This window comes from Schistocerca serialis, chromosome 7 (genome assembly GCF_023864345.2).
Source record: "Schistocerca serialis cubense isolate TAMUIC-IGC-003099 chromosome 7, iqSchSeri2.2, whole genome shotgun sequence".
In the NCBI taxonomy this organism is placed as follows: Eukaryota; Metazoa; Arthropoda; class Insecta; order Orthoptera; family Acrididae; genus Schistocerca; species Schistocerca serialis.
The window spans coordinates 584,884,444-584,905,561 of NC_064644.1; the positions used below are offsets into that span (position 1 = coordinate 584,884,444).

Genomic DNA, 21,118 nt, shown 5'->3' on the forward strand with positions numbered 1-21,118 from the left:
TTATATAAATAGAAAAATTACAACAATTACTTTTAGTAGTGTAGGTTTATAATATAATAATTGGAATTCAATGTAAGTTATCACATTATTAGTACCGGTAACTAAAACGATGGAGTCTAAAAATAGATCACTGGGAGGTAATGGGTTAACATGAAATGAAGCAGCCACCTTTAAAAGAGTTAGTTATTTCTTCTGATATTTTGGTCAATAACTTACAGTACATTAAAAATTGTAAGTGCTCAAAATAACACCTCATTTATATATATACAATAAATATTGCAACATACAACAAACTCTGTTTTTATTTACATGACCATAAAAACAGGACAGAAATTCATGATTGTTCATGCAGGTTTCCTGCTAATTATACAAAATATTCACAATTTGGTATTTACATAAGAGACTCTGATGCAAAGTAGTATCCCATATAAAATACATTTTCCAGAATGGCAGCTGAATGCTCCATTTTGAAATTGAATTTGAGTGTCAAATCTACTTGAACGTACCTCTCATTTTCAAAACACCAGCTTCTTTGCTTGGGGGCCTAAAGAAAGAAGTGAGAAATATATTAGTACATATTTGGAATGTATACAAAGGATACAGTAGAATATTTATCAATATCAGAAATGAATGCATGTTGCTTTCAATATCCAACTTTTCACAATAATTAAAACAGCAATGTAACTAATTCTGTGTTATTTATCTTCAGAAAATCAATACAAATGGTTTGTTTTGAGAGTCATGCTTAACTGTGCTCTATGGCGAACATGTTGAAGAGAACTCATACCAGCTACTGAAGTGATCATAAATTCAAGCAAAAAATTTTATTTTCTGAACAGCTTTACTTGAGCAGCTTTGGATTTTTATGGCATTCTTAAAAAAGCTACAGCAAAAATGTCCAATATCAGTTATTTCAGACTTCACTAAAATAAAAGTATAGCTTGATAGGCTTCGTGGTGATGGTCTTGGTGGGTGAGTCGGTTGCAGAGGGGAGGGGAGAGGAGTGAGAGAAGTAAAAAGACTGGAGGTGAAATAGTAGACTACAGGGCTGTGCAGTGCTGGAATGGGTTGGTTGGTTGGTTGGGTTGAAGATTAAAGGGACCAAACTACAAAGGTCATCGGTCCCTTGTTTCATAAAAACACAGAGCACAGGGGAACTATCCACCAGTCAAGCGAAGCACTAAAAGAAAAACTCCAGGGGAAGAAAAGCCCCATGGTCCATTGTAAGACAACATGGAAAACAGAGCACAGCAACAAAAACAACATAGAGAACAAAGGCAGAAGGAATTAAAACTGCACAGCAGAGGACTGTGGCTGGCTGATCACGAAAATAATAGGATGAGCCAGCCACTCTGCAACACGTTAAAACCTCCAGCCTTAAAGTGTAGAGCGGAGTCGAATCACAACACAAAACTAATTAAAAGAGAGAGCTCAAAAGATGGTGATGTTAAAAAAAAAAAATAATAATAATAATAATAATAATTTTAAATGGACCTATAAAAGCCGCTTGCGTGAATAAAACTTAAAACCCGATCTGCCATAGAGACATTGTCACCTAAAAGAGATGATAAAGCACCCTGGAGATTAAAAGTTCGCCTGAGGGCGGTTAAAAGAGGACAGTCCAACAATATATGGGCCTCCGTCATAATCGCACCACAGCGACAATGAGGGGGGTCCTCTCGATGCAGCAGATGACCATGCGTCAGCCAAGAGTGACCAATGCGGAGCCTACAGAGAACCACAGAATCCCTCCGAGAGGCCTGCATGGAGGAACCCCACACAGTCGTTGTCTCCTTTACCTGCCGCAGCTTGTTGGGTGCAGACAGAGTGCGCCATTCGTCTCCCCACAACCCAAAGACCCGACGGTGCAAAACGGCTCTGAGATCAGTTTCCGGGAGGCCGATCTCCAACGGCAGTTTGCGGGTAGCCTCTTTGGCTAACTTGTCGACGAGTTCGTTTCCTGCGATCCCAACATGTCCTGGGGTCCATATGAACACCACCGAACGACCACGCTGTTCAAGAGCGTGGATGGACCCCTGGATGGCAACAACAATGGGATGGCGTGGGTAGCACTGGTCAAGAGCCTGTAGACTACTGAGCGAGTCACTGCAAATGACGAAGGACTTTCCAGTGCTGGTACGAATATGCTCAAGGGCACGAAAATGGCTGTCAGTTCTGTGGTGTAAACACTGCAGCCGTCCGGCAAGGAGCGCTGGTCGACATAGTCCGCATGAGCATAAGCGTACCCCACACGGCCATCAACCATCGAGCCATCGGTATAGATAACCTCTGAGGCATGGTACTCGCCTAGGAGAGCAAGGAATTGGCGGCGCAAGACTGCAGGAGGAACTGAATCTTTTGGCCATCGGGAAAGTTCCAGCCGAAGCTGCGGCCGACGAATACACCAAGGTGGTGTATGTGGGCGGACCTGGAAAGCAGATGGAAGAGGCAAACACTTGAGTTCATTAAGGAGCGACCAAACGTGGATCCCAAGTGTATGGCCTGATCGTGGCCGCTGGTGTGGGATATGGACTGCCGCATTTTCGAAAAGGAGACGATAGTTAGGGTGACGGGGCGAACAACGGACGTGAGCAGCATAGTTGGCTAACAGTTGTTGACGCCGAATACGAAGTGGAGGAACCCCAGCCTCAGCAAGGAGGCTATGAACAGGACTGGTGCGGAATGCTCCTGTCGCCTGTGGAACCCCACAGTGGTGAACGGGGTCCAGCAGTTGCAACGCTGAGGGCGACGCAGAGCCATACGCCACACTCCCATAATCCAGTCGGGACAGCACAAGGGCTTTGTAGAGCTGCAGCAGCGTGTTACGGTCTGCACCCCAAGTTGTGTTGCTGAGGCAGCGGAGGGCATTCAGATGCTGCCAGCACTGACGCTTGAGCTCACGAATAGGTGGAAGCCAAGTAAGCCGGGCATCGAACAGCAATCCCAGAAAACGGTAAGTGTCAACAACCCTGAGCTTAGCATCCTGAAGATAAAGCTCAGGGTGGGGATGGACAGTGCGACGCCGACAAAAGTGCATAACACAAGTCTTCGCAGGAGAAAACTGAAACCCATGGGCTAGGGCACACGCCTGCGCCTTGCGTATGGCTCCCTGCAACCGACGTTCTGCAACACCAATGGTGGAGGAGCTGAAAAAGATGCAGAAATCGTCAGCATATAACGTGGGTGAGACAGACGACCCTACTGCTGCTGCAAGGCCATTAATGGCCACAAGGAAAAGGGGCACGCTCAATACAGAGCCCTGTGGAACGCCGTTCTCCTGGATATGAAGTGAACTATGGGATGTGCCAATTAAAACGCGGAATGTCCGAACAGATAAAAAATTCTGAATAAAAATGGGGAGAGAGCCCCGGAGACCCCACCCGTGCAACGTGGCGAGAATATGGTGCCGCCACGTTGTGTCATATGCTCTGGAGAGGTCGAAAAAGACGGAGACGAGGTGTTGGCGCCTGGAAAAAGCAGTGCGGATTGCAGACTCAAGGAGGACCAAAGTATCGGCGGTGGAACGGCCCTGACGGAAGCCGCTCTGGCATGGAGCCAGAAGACCCCGAGACTCGAGCAGCCAACACAGCTGTCGACTCACCATGCGTTCCAGCAGCTTGCACAGAGTATTGGTTAAGCTGATGGGCCGATAACTATCCACAGTAAGCGGGTCCTTACCAGGCTTCAGCACCAGAATGATGGTACTTTCTCGCCACTGCGACGGAAAGACACCATCACCCCATAGACGGTTGAAGATGGCAAGAACACATCGCTGACAGTCCGGGGACAGGTGTTTGAGCATCTGATTGTGGACGCCATCTGGCCCAGAGGCTGTATCGGGGCACTGTGCCAGGGCGCTCTGGAGTTCCCACAAACTAAATGGGGTGTTATACGCCTCAGGGTGGCGAGAAGCGAAAGAAAGCCGTTTGCCTTCCTCCCGGCGTTTGAGCGCGCGAAACGCAGGCGGGTAATTCCCCGACGCAGAGGCCCGAACATAGTGCTGAGCGAAATGCTCGGCGATTGCATCGGCATCGGTGGATACTGCCCCGTTGATGGTAAGCCCTGGGACACCTGTAGAGTACTGCAATCCAAAGATGCGCCGAATCTTCAGCCACACTTGGGAGGGGGAAGTACGGGAACCAATGTTGGAAACGTACCTCTCCCAACACTCCTGTTTCCGCCGTTTGATAAGCCTCCGTACCTGAGCACGGAGACGTTTGAATAAAATGAGGTTCTCCAAAGACGGGTGCCGCTTATGTCGCTGAAGAGCCCGCCGACGTTCTTTAATGGCGGCAGTGACCTCTGGAGACCACCAAGGCACCGACTTTCGCCAGGGGCACCCGAACGAACGAGGAATGGTACGTTCCGCAGCGGAAACAATCGCTGCAGTCAGTGTCTCAACCGCCACATCGATGGTACCATGGGGGAGAGAGTCAACAGTGGCAGCAGAGCAGAACGTGTCCCAGTTTGCCTTGCTAAATGCCCATCTAGGCGAGCGCGCAAAGGAGCGACGCTGTGGTAGTGAAAGGAAGATCGGAAAATGGTCACTACCACACAAGTCCTCGTGGACCCTCCAGTGGACCGATGGTACAAGCCCTGGGCTGCACAACGACAGATCTATGGCCGAGAACGTGCCATGCGCCACACTGAAATGTGTGGCGGCGCCAGTGTTTAAGAGGCAGAGGTCGAGTTGGGAGATGAGATTCTCGACCTCCCTGCCTCGGCCAGTAACCTTCGTTCCACCCCACAGGGGATTGTGGGCGTTAAAATCCCCCAGGAGAAGAAAAGGCGTGGGGAGTTGGGCGACAAGCGCAGCCAATTCGGTCAGGGAGACTGTACCACCTGGAGGGAGATAGACACTGCAGATGGTTATGTCCTGGGTAGTCCTTACACGGACAGCCACAGCTTCCAATGATGTTTGAAGGGGCACAGGAGCACTATATACAGAGGTAAGGACATACACGCAGGCTCCACCTGACACACAATTGTAAGTGCTACGGTTGCAGTAATAGCCCCTGTATCCACGAAGGACAGGGGTCCGCATTGCCGGGAACCAGGTTTCTTGGAGGGCAATGCAGAAAGCAGGTGTCAGGCTTAGAAGCTGTCGTAGCTCAGGGAGATGGCTAAAATAACCGCCACAATTCCACTGGAGGATTGTACAAAGCGTGTCCGGTAGGGGCATTCAGGCACTGAAAAGGCAAATTACTTGGCAGGGTCACATGCTGCCACCGACTGAGCGACGGACGTCACTACGGCCATCGTTTCTGAGGAGACGGCGGGATCCAGGTCATCAGGGGACGCAAAGAGCTCGACCTCGTCCTCAGAGGCTGAGCTGACAGGGAGCGTTGGTGCAGGAACCACTGGGTCCTTATGCTTCTTGGAGAGCTTCCTTTTCTCTCTCTTGTCTTTGGGAGGAGGGTTGTCATGCTGGGAGGGCTTTCCTGACGCATTATCAGGAACAGAGGAAGAGCGTGAAGCCCTCCGACCAGCAGCTGGAGGCTTCTTCAGCCACTGGCTAGTGTCTTGTGAGACACTGGGGAAGTCCTTGGAAGGGACGCCCCCAAGGGATCCCTTCCGAACAAGTGAGGCCGGAGGAGGCTGTTGCGTCCCCGGCTGATCAGCCGGAGGGAGCTGTCGCTTCCCCGGCTGAGGAGCCGGAGAGGGCTGTCGCCGCTCCGGCTGAGAGGTGGGGACCAACGTCCCCGGTTGCTTGGGGCGCACTGCTCCCAAACTCGGTGTTTTGGGAGCAGTGGAAGAGAGAGCGGCCTGTCCCAGCGGTGGGGCAGACGTTACCTGATTTCTCTGTGGGCCAACAGAGAAGGGAGTCTGTGCAGGAGCTGGTGGCGGAAGTGTGACAGTAGCATAACTCCTCAACATAGGTGTGGGGTTGAGTCGTTCTAATTTCTTCTTTGCCTCTTGGTAACTTAAACGGTCCAAGGTCTTAATTTCTTGTATCTTCCGCTCTCGTTGATAGACTGCACAGTCTGGTGAGCAGGGAGAATGATGCTCCCCACAGTTAACGCAGGTGGGAGGCGGAGCACATGGAGCATTAGGATGTGGAGGTCGTCCACAATCACGACACGTGGGGCTGGAAGTGCACCTGGAGGACATGTGTCCGAATTTCCAGCACTGGAAGCATCGCATAGGGGGCGGGACATAGGGGTTGACATCGCACCGGTATATCATGACCTTGACTTTCTCAGGAAAGCAGTCGCCCTCAAAGGCCAGGATGAAAGCACCGGTAGCGACCCTATTATCCTTCGGCCCCCTAAAGACACGACGGACAAAGTGTACACCTCGTCGTGCCAGGTTCTCACGGAGCTCATCATCAGACTGTAGCAGAAGATCTTTATGAAAAATAATCCCCTGGACCAAATTTAAGGACTTATGGGGAGTGACAGTAACGGGGATGTCACCGAGCTTCTCACAGGCGAGTAATGCCTGGCACTGCGCAGATGAAGCTGCTTGTATCAAAATGGCCCCGCTCCTCATTTTGGAAAGAGACGCCACTTCCCCAAACTTATCTTCGAGATTGTGCACGAAGAAAAGAGGCTTAGTCCCCAAAAACGAATCCCCATCAGTTCTGCTGCATACAAGGTATCGTGGCGAATACGGCTCCTGTCTGTCTGCAGCCCTACGTTCCTCCCATGGTGTGGCTAGGGAAGGGAACGACTTCGGGTTATACGTCACAGCGTTAAATTCCACCTTACCACGCTTAGAGACATTGGTGGTCGGACGACCACCAGATTGAGATTTCACCCGCTTCATTGCGGGGCATCCGCCCCGATGCCACCCACTCCGACCAGGGGCTCTCCCCACGGGCGCCACCCAGCCACAGCAAAGGCCACCTGGCAGGATGGCCGTTGCCGGGAGTCCCGATGCCCCAGAGAGACGAGCATCTACTCCTTGGCTTACGTGGGGAGGTGTCAGCTCAGGCATCGGCAGTACGATCCCTGTGTTGTCAGGGGGCTACAACCTAGAGGGTACATGACGACCCCACCACAACGGGCTGGCTACCGTGCTGGATTTTGGGTGCCATAGGTAGTCCATAGTGATCGTGGGTGCTGGTGGTGACGCACTAAGGGCGGTACTTACACAATACATCAGGTATCTATGCCCAAAATGAGGGATGGAGGGTGCAGGTACGACGCCAAGACGATCAAGAGTGCCAAGGTCGTAGGGCACAGAGGACTGATGGTGCACCACGTAAGGTGTCCTTCCCCAAAAGGCTCGTACTTCTGTGGAATTTGGAAAAATGGAGGTCAAACCCGAATGGGGACCATCACATTAAGGCCAAAGCGTTTGAGACTCCTTTTAGTCGCCTCTTACGACAGGCAGGAATACCGTGGGCCTATTCTTACCCCCGAACCCGCAGGGGGGCTGGAATGGGAACAGGAAAGGACTAGATAGGTAAGGACAATGACTAATGAAGGTTGAGACCACAAGGGTTGAGACCACGAGGGTTACGGGAATGTAGGATATATTGCAGGGAGAGTTCCCATCTGGGCAGTTCAGAAAAGCTGGTGTTGCTGGGAAGGATCCAGATGGCACATGCTGTGAAACAGTCACTAAAATGAAGAACTTCATGTTGGGCGGCGTTCTCAGCAATCGGGCAGTCCAGCTTTTTCTCGTCACCAGTTTGTTGGTGGCCATTCATGTAAACAGACAGCCTGCTGGTTGTCTTGCCCACGTAGAATGCAGCACAGTGGTTGCAGCTTAGCTTGTAGATCACATTACTGGTTTCACATGTTATCTACAAGATATGCTGCATTCTCTGTGGGCATGACAACCATCTAGCTGCCCGTCTGCATGAATGGTCACAGAGAAACTGGTGCCAAGAAACAGTTGGACCACCAAACACAATGTTCTTCATTTCAATGACTGCTTCACAGCTTGTGCCACCTGAATCCTTCTCACCGACACCAGATTTTCTGAACTGCCCAGGTAGGAACTCTCCCAGAAATATATCCTACATTCTCTTAACACTCCTGGCCTCAACCTTTATTAGTCACTGTCCTTACCATCTAGGCCCTCCCCTGTTCCCATTCCAGCACTATACAGCCCTCTCTTCCACCAACTGCACCCACAGTCTTTTTACTTTTCTCCTTTTCCATTGCTCACCTCCACCTGCCGCCCCGTTGCACCTCCCAGTATCAACAGCTACCCTGCCCTCTCTCCATCTCATCCCTGTAACTCAGCATCTCCGCTATATGGTAACAACTATCCTTTTCATAATATTGTTACATTCTGTGCGGATTTTCCATTGTTTTACATTATATGCCCTTGGGTTCGAATCACATTTATGATAGTTTTACTCTTTGGCAAGAGAATAAATGCTTCCACAACATTTAGATACTGGTAATGCTATTCTAAATAAAATAAATATTGCATAGAGGGACAACAGGATACATGACGATGATACGCAACATATTTGCAAAGGTACTGGAACAACAATCAGTCCTCCACAATGCATCTAATATCACAAAAATAAAGAAAATAAATATCCAGGGTACACACCACCTTGCATTCCATCAGTCAATTTTCTTTTCAGATTTTGTTTGCTTGAATCATTGGTGTCATTGCCTCTGACGGACGCTGGCAGAGGCAGCTGGTCACCTGGTGAAGGGTATGGTTTGTTCCTGTTAAAGAAAATGGAGAAACAATGAACATCAAACAAGGATGAGAAACCCCATCAAATATTAAATGAATCAGGTGGAGACATTGAGAAAAAATAGTTATAAATAAGAACAACAATGCACTGTCATGAAACTGTGAACCAATACAATATGTAACCAACTATACGCAATTGCTCCTGCTGCAAGACATGTTATCAATAATGAAGTACACCAAGGATTTATTAACCAAAATTAGATCAATGATCAACTTTCAGATTAAGGACAGTAATGGAGTAATGTGATCTCATATTTTCTGATACACCTTCTCTGCAGTGGAGTTTGTTACTGTCCCAACTCGGATGAGATATGGCACTGTAGACGCCTTATGCTTGCTCAAACAGTAAGATCACATTAACCGAGGAAATGAAAAAAATTGAAGTAAGTGAAAGATTCAAAACTAACAAATTTGAGGATTTTCTCTCAAAGATGTAAGAGGTAGAAAGAAATGACTTAATACAGACACAGTTAATACCTAACAATGAAGTTTATTTAAAGGAGTAAATATCCGAAACACAAATTAATTTTGCTTTTCATTCATTTTATTACATTGCCTCACAGTATGAATTACATGGAGGTCCACAGACTGCACATGACTGCATTGTTAGCAGGAAGATATCCAATATTAATATTTTAGATGAACCAAGGATCTTGTCAATGTGGAGTGGTTTGCGTGCCTCAGCAGTACAGACAGCCATACCGTAATACAGCCACAATTACAGGTACCTGTAAGCCGTTATTTTTCCCAAGGTCATTTGGTTCTACTGCATGGTTAAATGAAGATAGCATCCTCTTGGGTAAAATATTCCAGAGATAAAAAGAGTCCATCATTTGAATCTATGGGCAGGGACTCTTCCTGATAGGGAGATAACTTCAGGAAAAACAAAACTGGCATTCTAGGGTTGGAATGTGGAATGTGAGACCCCTTGATTACATAGGAATGTTAGTAAGAACAGAACATTTGGCCAGGTGAATACAGGGCTATAAATATCAAATCAAATAAAGGTGGTGTACGAGTAGGTCTAATAATAAATAAGAAAATGAAAATGTGGATAAGCTACCATTAACAGCATAGTGAATCAATACCATATCCAAGATAGGCATGAAGCTAACACTCACCCCAGGAGTAAGTGTATATGAGCCAACTAGATCTGCAGATGATAAGGAGATATTGAAAGAATGTATGACAAGATAAAAGAAATTATTCTGACAGTTAAGGTAGATGAAAATTTAATTGTGATGGGGGACTGGAATTTGGTAGTTGAAAAAGGAAGAGAAGGAAAAATACTTGGAGACCATGGGCTGGGGAAATGAATAAAAGAGGAAGCCACCCAGCAGACCTTTGCACAGAGCATAATTTAATCACCATCACCAACTCTTATGTTTAAGAATCATGATAAAAGGTTGTATAACTGGAAAAGACCAGTAGACACGTAAAGTTTCAGGTTGATTATATAATTGTAAGCCAGAGACTTCAAAACCAGATTTAAAAACTGTAAGCCATTTCCAGGGGCACATGTAGACTCTACCTATAACTTATTGGTTAATTAACAAAAGGAGAACATATAAAAACCCAGTAAATGAAGCAAGTTAAAGGGAATATAGTCTCACAAATGAGACTGATAGAAAATGCAAAATGGCTAAACAGGAACGGCTGGGAGACAAATGCAAGACTGTACAAGCATGCGTAACTGGGAGAAAGACTGACATGGCCAACAGAAAAATTTGAGACCTTTGGAGAAAAAAGAAGCAGTTGTATGAATATCAATAATTCACATGGGATCCTAGTACTAAGCAAAGAAGGTAAGGTTGAAAGAATATGTATACGGGACATACTGCAGTAACAATGGTGCCTTTGCTGACGTCCGGTTGAAACTTTATGAGCCTAGCACAATGCTAGTGCTACTACCACTGCTGGTGAATATTGTAAATCCCGTACCCATATGGGGGGGGGGGGGGGGGGGAAGAGAGAGAGAGAGAGAGAGAGAGAGAGAGAGAGAGAGAGAGAGAGAGAGCAGGGGACTAGGGACTACAGGATATAAAATTGAGTGTGCTTTGTATTGAATATATTGTATAAATACATTTATATTTTAATCCTTCTACAGTTTTGACATGTTCTTGAATGTTCATCCACCTGGACACAACATATACAAGGGAAACATATACAAGGGAATTTGAAGGCAGTGTCATGAAAAGAGAAGATGTAGCAGATGGAGATATGATACAGTGAGAAGAGAAGAATTTGACAGAACAACGAAATATCTAAGTTGAAACAAGGTCCCTGAAGTAGACAGCATTCCATAGCATTACTGAGATTCTTAAGAGAGCCAGCCACGAGAAAACTATTCCAGCTTGTATGCAAGATACATGAGACAGAGGAAGATCCTCAACTTCTATGAAATAATTCCAATTTCAAAGCACGGAGTTGCTGGCAGGTGTGATATTATTGAACCATCAGTTTAATTAGCCATGCTCAGAAAACACTGACATAAATTATTTACAGAAGAATGGAGAAATATAGCATCCGTAGTTTTAGTGAAATTATGAAGTTAGCAGGGACTAAATATAGAGAACAAAAGGCTATAGACGACTTTTACATAAACCAGACGGCCATTGTAAGAGACAAAGGACATGAAAGGTAAATTGTGGTTGAGAAGGGAGTGGCTAGAGGGTTGTAGCCTCTCCCTAATGTTATTTGATCTGAACAATGATCAAACAGTAAAAGCTGAAGGAGAAAAAATTAAATCTTTGACATTTGCCAAGGACACAATTCTGTGGAAAGGACTTGGAAAGCAGTTGTATGGAATTGACAGCATTTTGAAAAGAGGTAAATGAAATGATACTGAGGGGATTGACCTAGGAAATGAGACAATACAAGGAATAAATCAGTTTGGCTATTTGGGCAAAAAAATAATAACTGATGATGACCGAAATAGAGGGGATACAAAACACAGACTGTTACAGCAAGTGAAGCAGTTTTGAAAAAGCGGAATTTTTTAACATCTAACATAAATTTACATGTTAGAAAGGCTTTTTAAAGGAATTTGTTTGCAGTGTAGCCTTGTACACAACTGAAACATGGACACTAAGCAATTCGGACAAGAAGAAAGCAGAAGCTTTTGAAATGTGGTGCTACAGAAGAATACTGAAAATTATACGAGTAGGTTGAGTAACTCATGAGAAAGTGCTGAATCAAATCAGGTGACAGAAGAAATTTATGGCACAACTTGGCTAAAAGAAGAGATGGGGGACGGTACAAGACATCTTACAGCATCAATGAATTGTTAGTTTGGTAATGGAAGAGACTGTGGGTGGTAAAAATTGCACCAGGAGGCCAAGAGATGAATACAGTAAGTATGTTGAAATGAATGTAGATTAGTAATTCAGAAATACAGAGGCTTGCACAAGACAGACAAACATGAGAGCTGCAGCAACCCAGTAGTTAGACTGAAGATGACGACGATGACAACGACAGTAGTAGTAGTAGTAGTAGTAGTAGTAGTAGTAGCAGCAGCAGCAGCAGCAACCATTTGCATGCCGTTACAGCGCAAGTATTCAACAATCAAGCAATGTTTCCCGAAACTGAAAAGTATAGTGGCTGCAACACAGAGTAGCTTTATTGAGGGTGGGCAAAGGTGTGTCAAAAAAACTGAATGTATAATAGCAATGAGGAGGAAAGTGCACTCCAGTTTCAAAGAAATGAAATAAAGATTAAGATTCTGTGGCATCTAAGGGTGCTGTTTTAAATTTGTGTTGTTTGACAAAGGTAAATGAATTACTGGAAGACAGCCACTATCCAGTAGCCAAGCATGCCACAAAACAAGGTGGTGCTCAACCAATCAACTGCTTCACAGGCCATGACGTCTGGGTTCTTTCCACCAACACTAGCTTTCCTGAAATGGACTGTTGGGAACTCTCCCTGCAACATATCCTTCATTGATGTAACCCCCTAGCCTCAACCATTGCTAGTCCCTCTCCTCCACCTGCTTAAGCCCTTTCCCGCTCCCACTCCAGCCTAACACACACATGCCTTCTGTCTCCCTCCCTCTCTCCAACCAAATAGTTCTCCTTTCCCCTTTTCTGCCTCTCCCCTCCTCCTGTTTCACACAACAGCCCCCTAGTGCTGCACCAAGCAGCTCACCATCCTGTCCCTGCCATCTTCTGCAAACTCCCAAAGGTGGCAATACTGCATCGTCCCCATCTCATCCAGTTTTCATACCCCTCACCACTCATGACCTCAGTCAGGTCTCAGTACCCACAGACAACTCTGTGTTTTTCTAAATGTGAAGAAGTGCTTTGTCCCATATCTTGGTCTACTTCTATGTGCTTTAAAATGTGCCTGTCTTCTGTTGCTCAATGCCTCCTCAATGTGGTGAGCATAATGTTAACAAATTACAGACTTTGTAATGCAACTTTATTGGTTATCCTGACTAAAAATACTTACATATGCACTTTTAAATTGGTTTAAACATTTGAATGTATGTGGAATAGCAGAAATGAATAGTTAGTTACATGCTAAACCAGGAGACTGGCCTTTATATGCATGATGCTCCTTACACTTACCCAAACCAACTGCAGTTTTTAGGGTTCCATACTTGAATCTGTAAAAACAGAAGTACTATATAATCACTTTGTTGTCTGTCTGACTGTTAACGCCCCTTTTTCTACGGAATGGATAGAGGTGTCCCGTTGAAATTTTTGTCAAATACAACAGTCTACAGTCCCACGGCAGTGTAAACAATTTAAGCTTCAAAAGTCAATGTAATCAAAGGATATATGTCACATATTTTTATACTTGCACCCTCACTCATCAAATCCTGTATATGAAGTATGTACATACACAATGTGATCAAAAGTATCCGGACACCCCCAAAACATACGTTTTTCATATTAGATGCATTGTGCTGCCACCTACTGCCAGGTACTCCAAATCAGTGACCTCAGTAGTCATTAGACATCGTGAGAGAACAGAATGGGGCACTCTATGGAACTCACGGACTTTGAACGTTGTCAGTTGATTGGGTGCCACTTGAGTCATACGTCTGTACGCGAGATTTCCACACTCCTGAACATCCCTAGGTCCACTGTTTCCGACGTGACAGTGAAGTGGAAACGTGAAGGGACACGTACAGCACAAAAGCGTACAGGCCAACCTCGTCTGTTGACTGACAGAGACCCCCCGACAGTTGAAGAGGGTGTAATAGGCAGACATTTATCCAGACCATCACACAGGAATTGCAAACTGCATCAGGGTCCACTGCAAGTACTATGACAGTTAGGCAGGAGGTGAGAAAACTTGGATTTCATGGTCGAGCGGCTACTCATAAGCTGCACATCACACCAGTAAATGCCAAATGATGCCTCGCTTGGTGTAAGGAGTGTAAACAATGGACGACTGAACAGTGGAAAAACATTGTGTGGACTGACGAATCACGGTACACAATGAGGCGATCTGATGGCAGGATGTAGGTATAGTGAATGCTCAGTGAACGTCATCTGCCAGCATGCGTAGTGCCAACAGTAAAATTCTGAGGCAGTGTTGTTATGGTGTGGTCATGTTTTTCATGGAGGGGGTTTGCACCCCTCGTTGCTTTGCGTGGCACTATCACAGCACAGGCCCTCATTGATGTTTTAAGCACCTTCTTACTCCCCACTGTTAAAGAGCAATTTGGAGATGGTGGTCGCGTCTTTCAACACAACCAAGCACCTTTTCATAATGCTCGGCCTGTGGCAGAGTGGTAACGACAATAACATGGATTGGCCTGCACTGAGTCCTGAACTGACTCTTATAGAACACCTTTGGGATGTTTTGGAATGCCGACTTCGTGCCAGGCCTCACAGACCAACATCGATACCTGTCCTCAGTGCAGCACTCCGTGAAGAATGGACTGCAATTCCACAAGAAACCTTCCAGCACCTGATTGAACATATGCCTGCGAGAGTGGAAGCTATCATCAAGGCTAAGGGTGGGCCAACACCATACTGAATTCCAGCATTACTGATCTAGGGCGCCACGAACTTTTAAGTCATTTTCAGCCAGGCGTCCAGATACTTTTGATCATATAGTGTACATGACACGCACGGTGATTTGGTGGTAAAGCACACGCCTGGAAACCAAGAGGTCATGAGATCGAATCTTGGTCAGACCGTGGACTTTTCACTTTTAGTTTTAATCTAGCCTTCATGATGTGAGGAATCATCAGGAACAACACATGGATTATAATTCCACATTAAACTGTGGGTTCCCTTTCCCCAATTCGATAACTGGGGTAGGTTAGGGAAACGCAAGTGGTCAGAGTACCTTCCAATAGAAAAGCTTGTGCCAAGCCATTAAGCAACAAAAAATTATTATGTACGGAACTCTCACAGCACAAGTCCTATGGATAGAAACTTCTGCTTCCTCTTACGGTATGACATGACTGTATTTTACATGTTTTAATTTTGACATTTTGATCCACTTAGTTTCACTTTTGAATTTTAAACTTATTTTCAATATTATCCATCTTGTAGATAAGAAGATGGCTGCTGACAGCCGAAACCAGAGACTACTTGTTGAAATTATACTTTATTATCCCTGACAATTCACCATTTTCAAATGTTACTGTGTGGCCCTTGTAACAGATGTAGCTAACCAAGCAATTCTCATCAATTTGGATAATTAAAGATGCATCCACTTACCGGAAATATGGCATCTGCAAGGCTTCTGATGATGTACAGCGTTTACATGGATCAAGGCTGAGTAAGCTCTGCAGCAGGTCTAACAAGTCGTCACCTGCTGCTGTAAAGATGTCTCTCAAAGGTGTTCCAGGAAATGTTTTGAACTGTATGTAGTCTGGCAAGGCAGTTACACCCTGTAAACATAAATTTATTGACAGCACAGTTTACTTTTACAGTTTAAAACACTTTTCTACGGATTCATCACACACTATTGACAGAAGAGCTGATATACAGATATCACAGCTGAGTGGTACTGCTATTGTCCGATCATATTAAAGCACGATAATACTTAAAAACATCAACTTTACATTGCAGCACTGCAGAAATCACGCTAATGCCACAAAAGCCCTATGCCTAGTACAGCAAATAGAAGAGTATTTTCAGTCAAAGATATCTAGTGTGCACTGATACTGCCTCCAAATCTTTTGCAACTTCTGCAGAAATACCAATATACCTCCCTCAAACTGACATACAGCTAATATTCCAAAAACATATTAACAATGAAAATTAACAGTTCACTCATAGTATACTATAGGCAATATAATACCACTACAATGAAATTTTATAACTTTCACTGCAGCCTGTTCCAACATGTTGTGTCAAAACCTATCTGACACAACTGCTGCACGAAGAAAAAATTAGCGTAAGGAGAGCAATCAGCCAAGTTTTCAATGACTTTGAAAGTAAAATTTTGTCAGCTGAACCCCCTAAAATCCTAAGAGATTTTGGTCTTATGTTACATCAATAAGTGGTTTGAAATCACCTATTCAATCACTCAGTGACCGTACAGGCACTGACATGGAAGACAACAGAGAGAAGGGCAATATTCTGAATTTGGTCTTTGAAGTCATTCCACCATGGAACATCGTAATACAGTCCCTCCTTTCAATCATCGTACGAACATCAAAATGGCAGATACTGAGACAGCCTATCACAGAACAGAAAAGCATCTACAATCACTTAGTAGTGGAAAGGCATCAGTACCAGATGAGATACCTGTAACATCATAAAATGATTATGCAAAAGAACTTGCTCCCCTTCTAGCAGCAGTTATCATAGTTCATTGGAGCACTGAAGAGTACCTAGTGACAGGGAAAATGTGCAGGTCATTCTTGTTTTCAAGCAAGGTCATAGGACAGATGCACATAATTGAAGGCCTATACCACTGACCTCAATCTGTTGCAGAATTAAGGAACATGTTTTGTGCTCAAGAATTAAGATATCTTGGGAGAACTAAAATCTCCTCTATTAAAATCAACATGGGTTCCTCAAACAGAGACCTTACGAAACTCAGCTTGCTCTGTTCCTCCACGAGATCCATAGCGCTGTAGACAATGGTGTTCAGGTTGATGTTGTGTTCCTTGACTTCAAGAAAGCATTTGGTACCATCTCACACTGCAGTTTAGTGAAAAAAATACGAGCTTATCAAGTATTGGACAAGATTTGTGATTGGACTCAATACTTCCTTGCAAATAGTACTCACCATATTGCTCTCAAACGAACAAGATTCGCCAATGTAAAGGTAATTTCCTGAGTATAACATGGAAGTATGATAGGACCATTGCTATTTACAATGTATAAATAATATAGTAGAAACTATTGGAAGCTCTTTATGACTGTTCACACATGATGATGTTATCTATAAGAATGCAGGAATGCCAGAAGACAGTACTGATTTGTAGAATAACCTACCGAGGACTGATGAATGTTGCAGGCTCTGGCAGTTGATCCTGAACATACATAAACGTAACATATAGTGCCTTCATATGTAAAGAAAACCACTACTTTACAACCACACTATTGATGACAAACTGCTGGGAACAATATCCACTGTAAATCAAATATGCAGGAGTAACTATCCAGAGAAAACTTAACTCGAATGACCACATAAAAAAATAGTAGGGAAAGCAGATGGTAGACAGATTCATAGGAATTCAGCATGAAGGAAGTGGCCTATAAAGCACTTGTCTGACCAATTCTTGAGTATTGGTCACCAATTTCGGACCCTTACCAGGTAAACTGATAGAAGAGATAGAGAAGATCAATTAAAGAGTGGCGCATTTCAGCGTGGGGTCGTTTGGTCGGCGCAAGAGTGTTACAGAGATGCTCAACAAACTCCATAAGCAGACGCTACAACAGATGCATAGTGCCTCACAGAGAGGTTTACTATTGAAATTTCAAGACAGCACTTTCCAGGAAGAGTCGGACAATGGATTACTTCCTCCCACATACATCTCGTAAAATGACCATGAAGAGAAAATTCGAGAAATTAGAGTGAATACAGAGGCTTACCAACAATCATTCTTCCCAAGTGCAACTTGCGCTGGAACAGGGAAGGGGGGGGGGGATCAGTTAGTGCTATCAGAAGTACCCTCCACCACACTCCGTCAGGTGGCTTGCAGAGTATTGATATATGTGTAGGTAACTCTTGGTACCAATCTTTGAATGTTACTTGGATTTCGATTGTTCTCATTCTTGGTAATTCATGCCTCTGCACAATATGAGGATTTGGTTGCTTTTAGTACTTAAATGCCTATGTTTATTGCTACATGGCATGACTTGGATTCTGGACTCTTCTTCAAGGGAACCGTCACTATTTGTATCATCTGATACATACCATGTCAAGTCCATGTCTGAACAACAAATGTTTCACAAGTTCCATCAAATCCCAAGGAAACTACCATGACACAATTTGTTCTACAAGCCATTCCTTTGTAAGTGTAGATGAATCTCCTCTGCACAGTAGAAAGGTGCATCAGTTTTACATCAATCACGTAGCAATGTGAAGCAATCACAGGCTTTATCAAGTGCTTTGTTGTCTTTAACATTCATTAACAATCTTCTTGCATTGTCAAAAGATAACAACTTGGCATTTTGTGGATGAACCAAGTATAGAAATAAAAAACACTACCTGTCCTCTTATTAAAACAACAGCTAATTACATGTTTCAAAACTTCAACATCGTCATTAATTATCACAAAATTTAGCATATGCAATTCATCTCACAGAATTATATTATCTATTACTACAATCCATTCAAATAAAGATATGCAAATAGTGTCCAATCCTGGGCAAAACAGCCAGATCACAACCTGAACTGGAAAACCCACATCGAATTACTATTCTTTGATGTCTCCGTATGTGTTCTCTAAATCTATCCCTTCTAACTCTATTCTTTGCATTTCAATTCAGTACTCTTCATTAGTACTTTCATCTTCTCACCCAATCTTCAACATTCTTCTGTAGCACCGTATTTCAAAAGCTTCTATTCTCATCCTGTCTATATCTCCACATAAAGCTAAGCTCCCACCCTCTGTAAAATTTGCCTATTGCTTTTACCATCTCATTTCCTAATATAATTCCGTCAGCATCAGCTGCCCCAATTTTGCTACACTGCATTACCCTTATTTTACTTTTTTTATGTTTAACTTTTAACTTCTTTTCAAGACACTGTCTATCCCCTTAAAGTGATGTGCCAAATCCTTTTCCCTCTCTGAAAGAATTACAATGCTGTTGACAAACTTTATTTTTTTCTTATTTATATTCCCTGGACTTTAATTCATTCACCAAATTTCTTCTTAATTTCCTTTGCGGCTTAGTTCTTGTCCTCCTGCACTTAAATCCATACTACCCAAGCCACAATACGGTATGGTCATGTTATAGTATGACAGGAGATACTTCCTGTAATGTTATTATTTCCTTCCTTCCCTGTTCCATTCTTGACTCTTGCATGGGAAGGATGACCATGCATAATCCTCCATATATACTCCAAGTTATCTCATTTTCTCATCATGGTCATTTTCTAACTCATATGTGAGAGGAAGTAATATGCTGACAGGAACTTCACGGAGTTTACACTAAGAATTTCACCAATAAACCTCTTTGTGATGCATGGAGCCTCTCTCATAGTGTCTGCCACTGGAGTTTATTGAGCCATCTCCATAATGCTCACACATCGTTACTAAATAATCGAACGACTACATGTGTCACTTGTCACCAGCTCCTCTCTGTCTCTTCTACTAATCCTATCTGATGATAGGTCTCAACTGATGAACAATACTCAAGAATTGGGTAGAGAAGTATTTGTAAGCCACTCCTTTTACAGATGAATTAAAAGCTTAGAATCACGAGAAGACTCCTTAATATTCTTTCCATGTTTCAGCGCTTTTCCTGTAACTACTTTTATGTGGTCATCCCACTACAGATCATTCTGGACAGTTACCACTACGTATTCTGTGGTTGTTAACATTTCCAGTGATTGTCAGTAGTGTAATCTAACGGTAATGGAGCTCTTTCATTTGTTTTGCACAATATATTATATTTATTCACATTTGGGGCCAACTGCCAGTCCCTGTACCATTTCATCGGTTTTCCTGCATTTTTCAATAATTGTTTTGGCACTGCAACTTTTCTAGAGGCAACAGCACCATCCACAGAAACTCTCTCAGAGCATTAGATGTTATCTATTAGCTTAGTAAAACCAGCAGCCCTATAATATTTCCTTGGAGCACCCCGGAAATTAAATCAATCTATTTTGTCCATTAAGAACAAAGTTTAGTGTTATATCTGCACAGAAGTCATTAATCAAGTCATAAATCTGGTCTGCCACTATGTGAGCTCCAATTTTATTCATTAAACAGCTCTGAAAAACTGTAATGAGCACCTTCCCCAAGTCAAGGAACACAGCATCAACCTTGGCTGCACTTTCTATAGTGCTGTGGATCTCTAAGATGAACAGAGCAAGCTGAATTTTACAAGATATCTGTTCAGAGAATCCATATATGGTTTTACAGGACACATTTTTGTACACCAAAAAGGTGCATAAAACATCTTTCATAATTCTACAACAGGTTGTTAATAATATGCCTGTAATTATGTGCATTTGTCCAGAGACCTTTCTTGAAAAAAAGGAATGACCTACATTTTTTCCCCCTACTGTTGGCACCCTTTGTTGCTCCAATGATCTACCATAAACTGCTGCTAGAAGGCTCGGAACTACTTCATATCTGTACAAACTGCATAATATTGGTGTGCTCAAATATTTATCTTTCATTATTGCTTGAGGATATTCTAAGGGAGGGAGGAATATCTACATGCGCTGTAAATGTTTTACAAGTTCCTTACATTTTCACACTTTCTCTTTCAAAAGACTTTCCTCCTATAGTGCACCTTTGCCCAACCTCCATTATTCAGTCTGGCATAAAATTCTTGCACTAAGACTTCTTATATGTTATCTCTACTTTGAAAGGTAAGGCCTTTTAATAATTGTTTTAAGCTGGGGAGGAATAAAATGTTTCATTGATGGGATACAACAGCTGTGCAATGTTTTGCCAGGTAAAGGTTGTCAGAAGTGATTTGTGAACTAATGTGGTGTCCTGGTGCAACAAAGAAAATCATTTTTTCCACTCTTCAGGTCTCTTTCTATTGATAGCTCCTCATACATGTACTATATATACTATTTGCTGCCTCCCCCCACTCCCCCAATCGTATGGCCATTAGGTATGAACTAACAACGCACTATGCCTTGCAAATCAAAGACGTATCGCATCTATACCCAGGCTGCTGAAATATATGAGTCATGTTCACGTGTTTAATATACTGAAATTGTGAGGTTCCAATGGCTGCCACCGCACATGCCCACAGCTGATTGCTTCCAAGTTTGTTTGGAAAATGTAGGCTATACTCACTGAGTAAATATGTCGGCACAAAATAATATATATGAAAGTATA

General features: G+C 43.7%; 1 protein-coding gene across 2 annotated transcripts in view; it reads right to left on the reverse strand.

The window, feature by feature from the left end:
* Positions 1 to 228: 228 nt before the first annotated feature.
* LOC126412159 (cyclin-dependent kinase 7) overlaps positions 229 to 21,118 on the reverse strand; it is an 86,730-nt gene continuing 65,840 nt past the window's right edge. Inside the window, exons 7-9 of one of the 2 annotated variants that reach the window (XM_050081620.1) lie at positions 15,351 to 15,523; positions 8,521 to 8,639; positions 229 to 544 (exon numbers count right to left, since the gene is read on the reverse strand). In XM_050081620.1, coding sequence (XP_049937577.1) covers positions 516 to 544; positions 8,521 to 8,639; positions 15,351 to 15,523 — 321 coding nt within the window. In that variant the 3' untranslated portion in view covers positions 229 to 515. Of the gene's footprint in view, positions 545 to 8,517; positions 8,640 to 15,350; positions 15,524 to 21,118 lie in introns of both variants that reach the window. The other variant, XM_050081618.1, reaches the window with a different exon arrangement.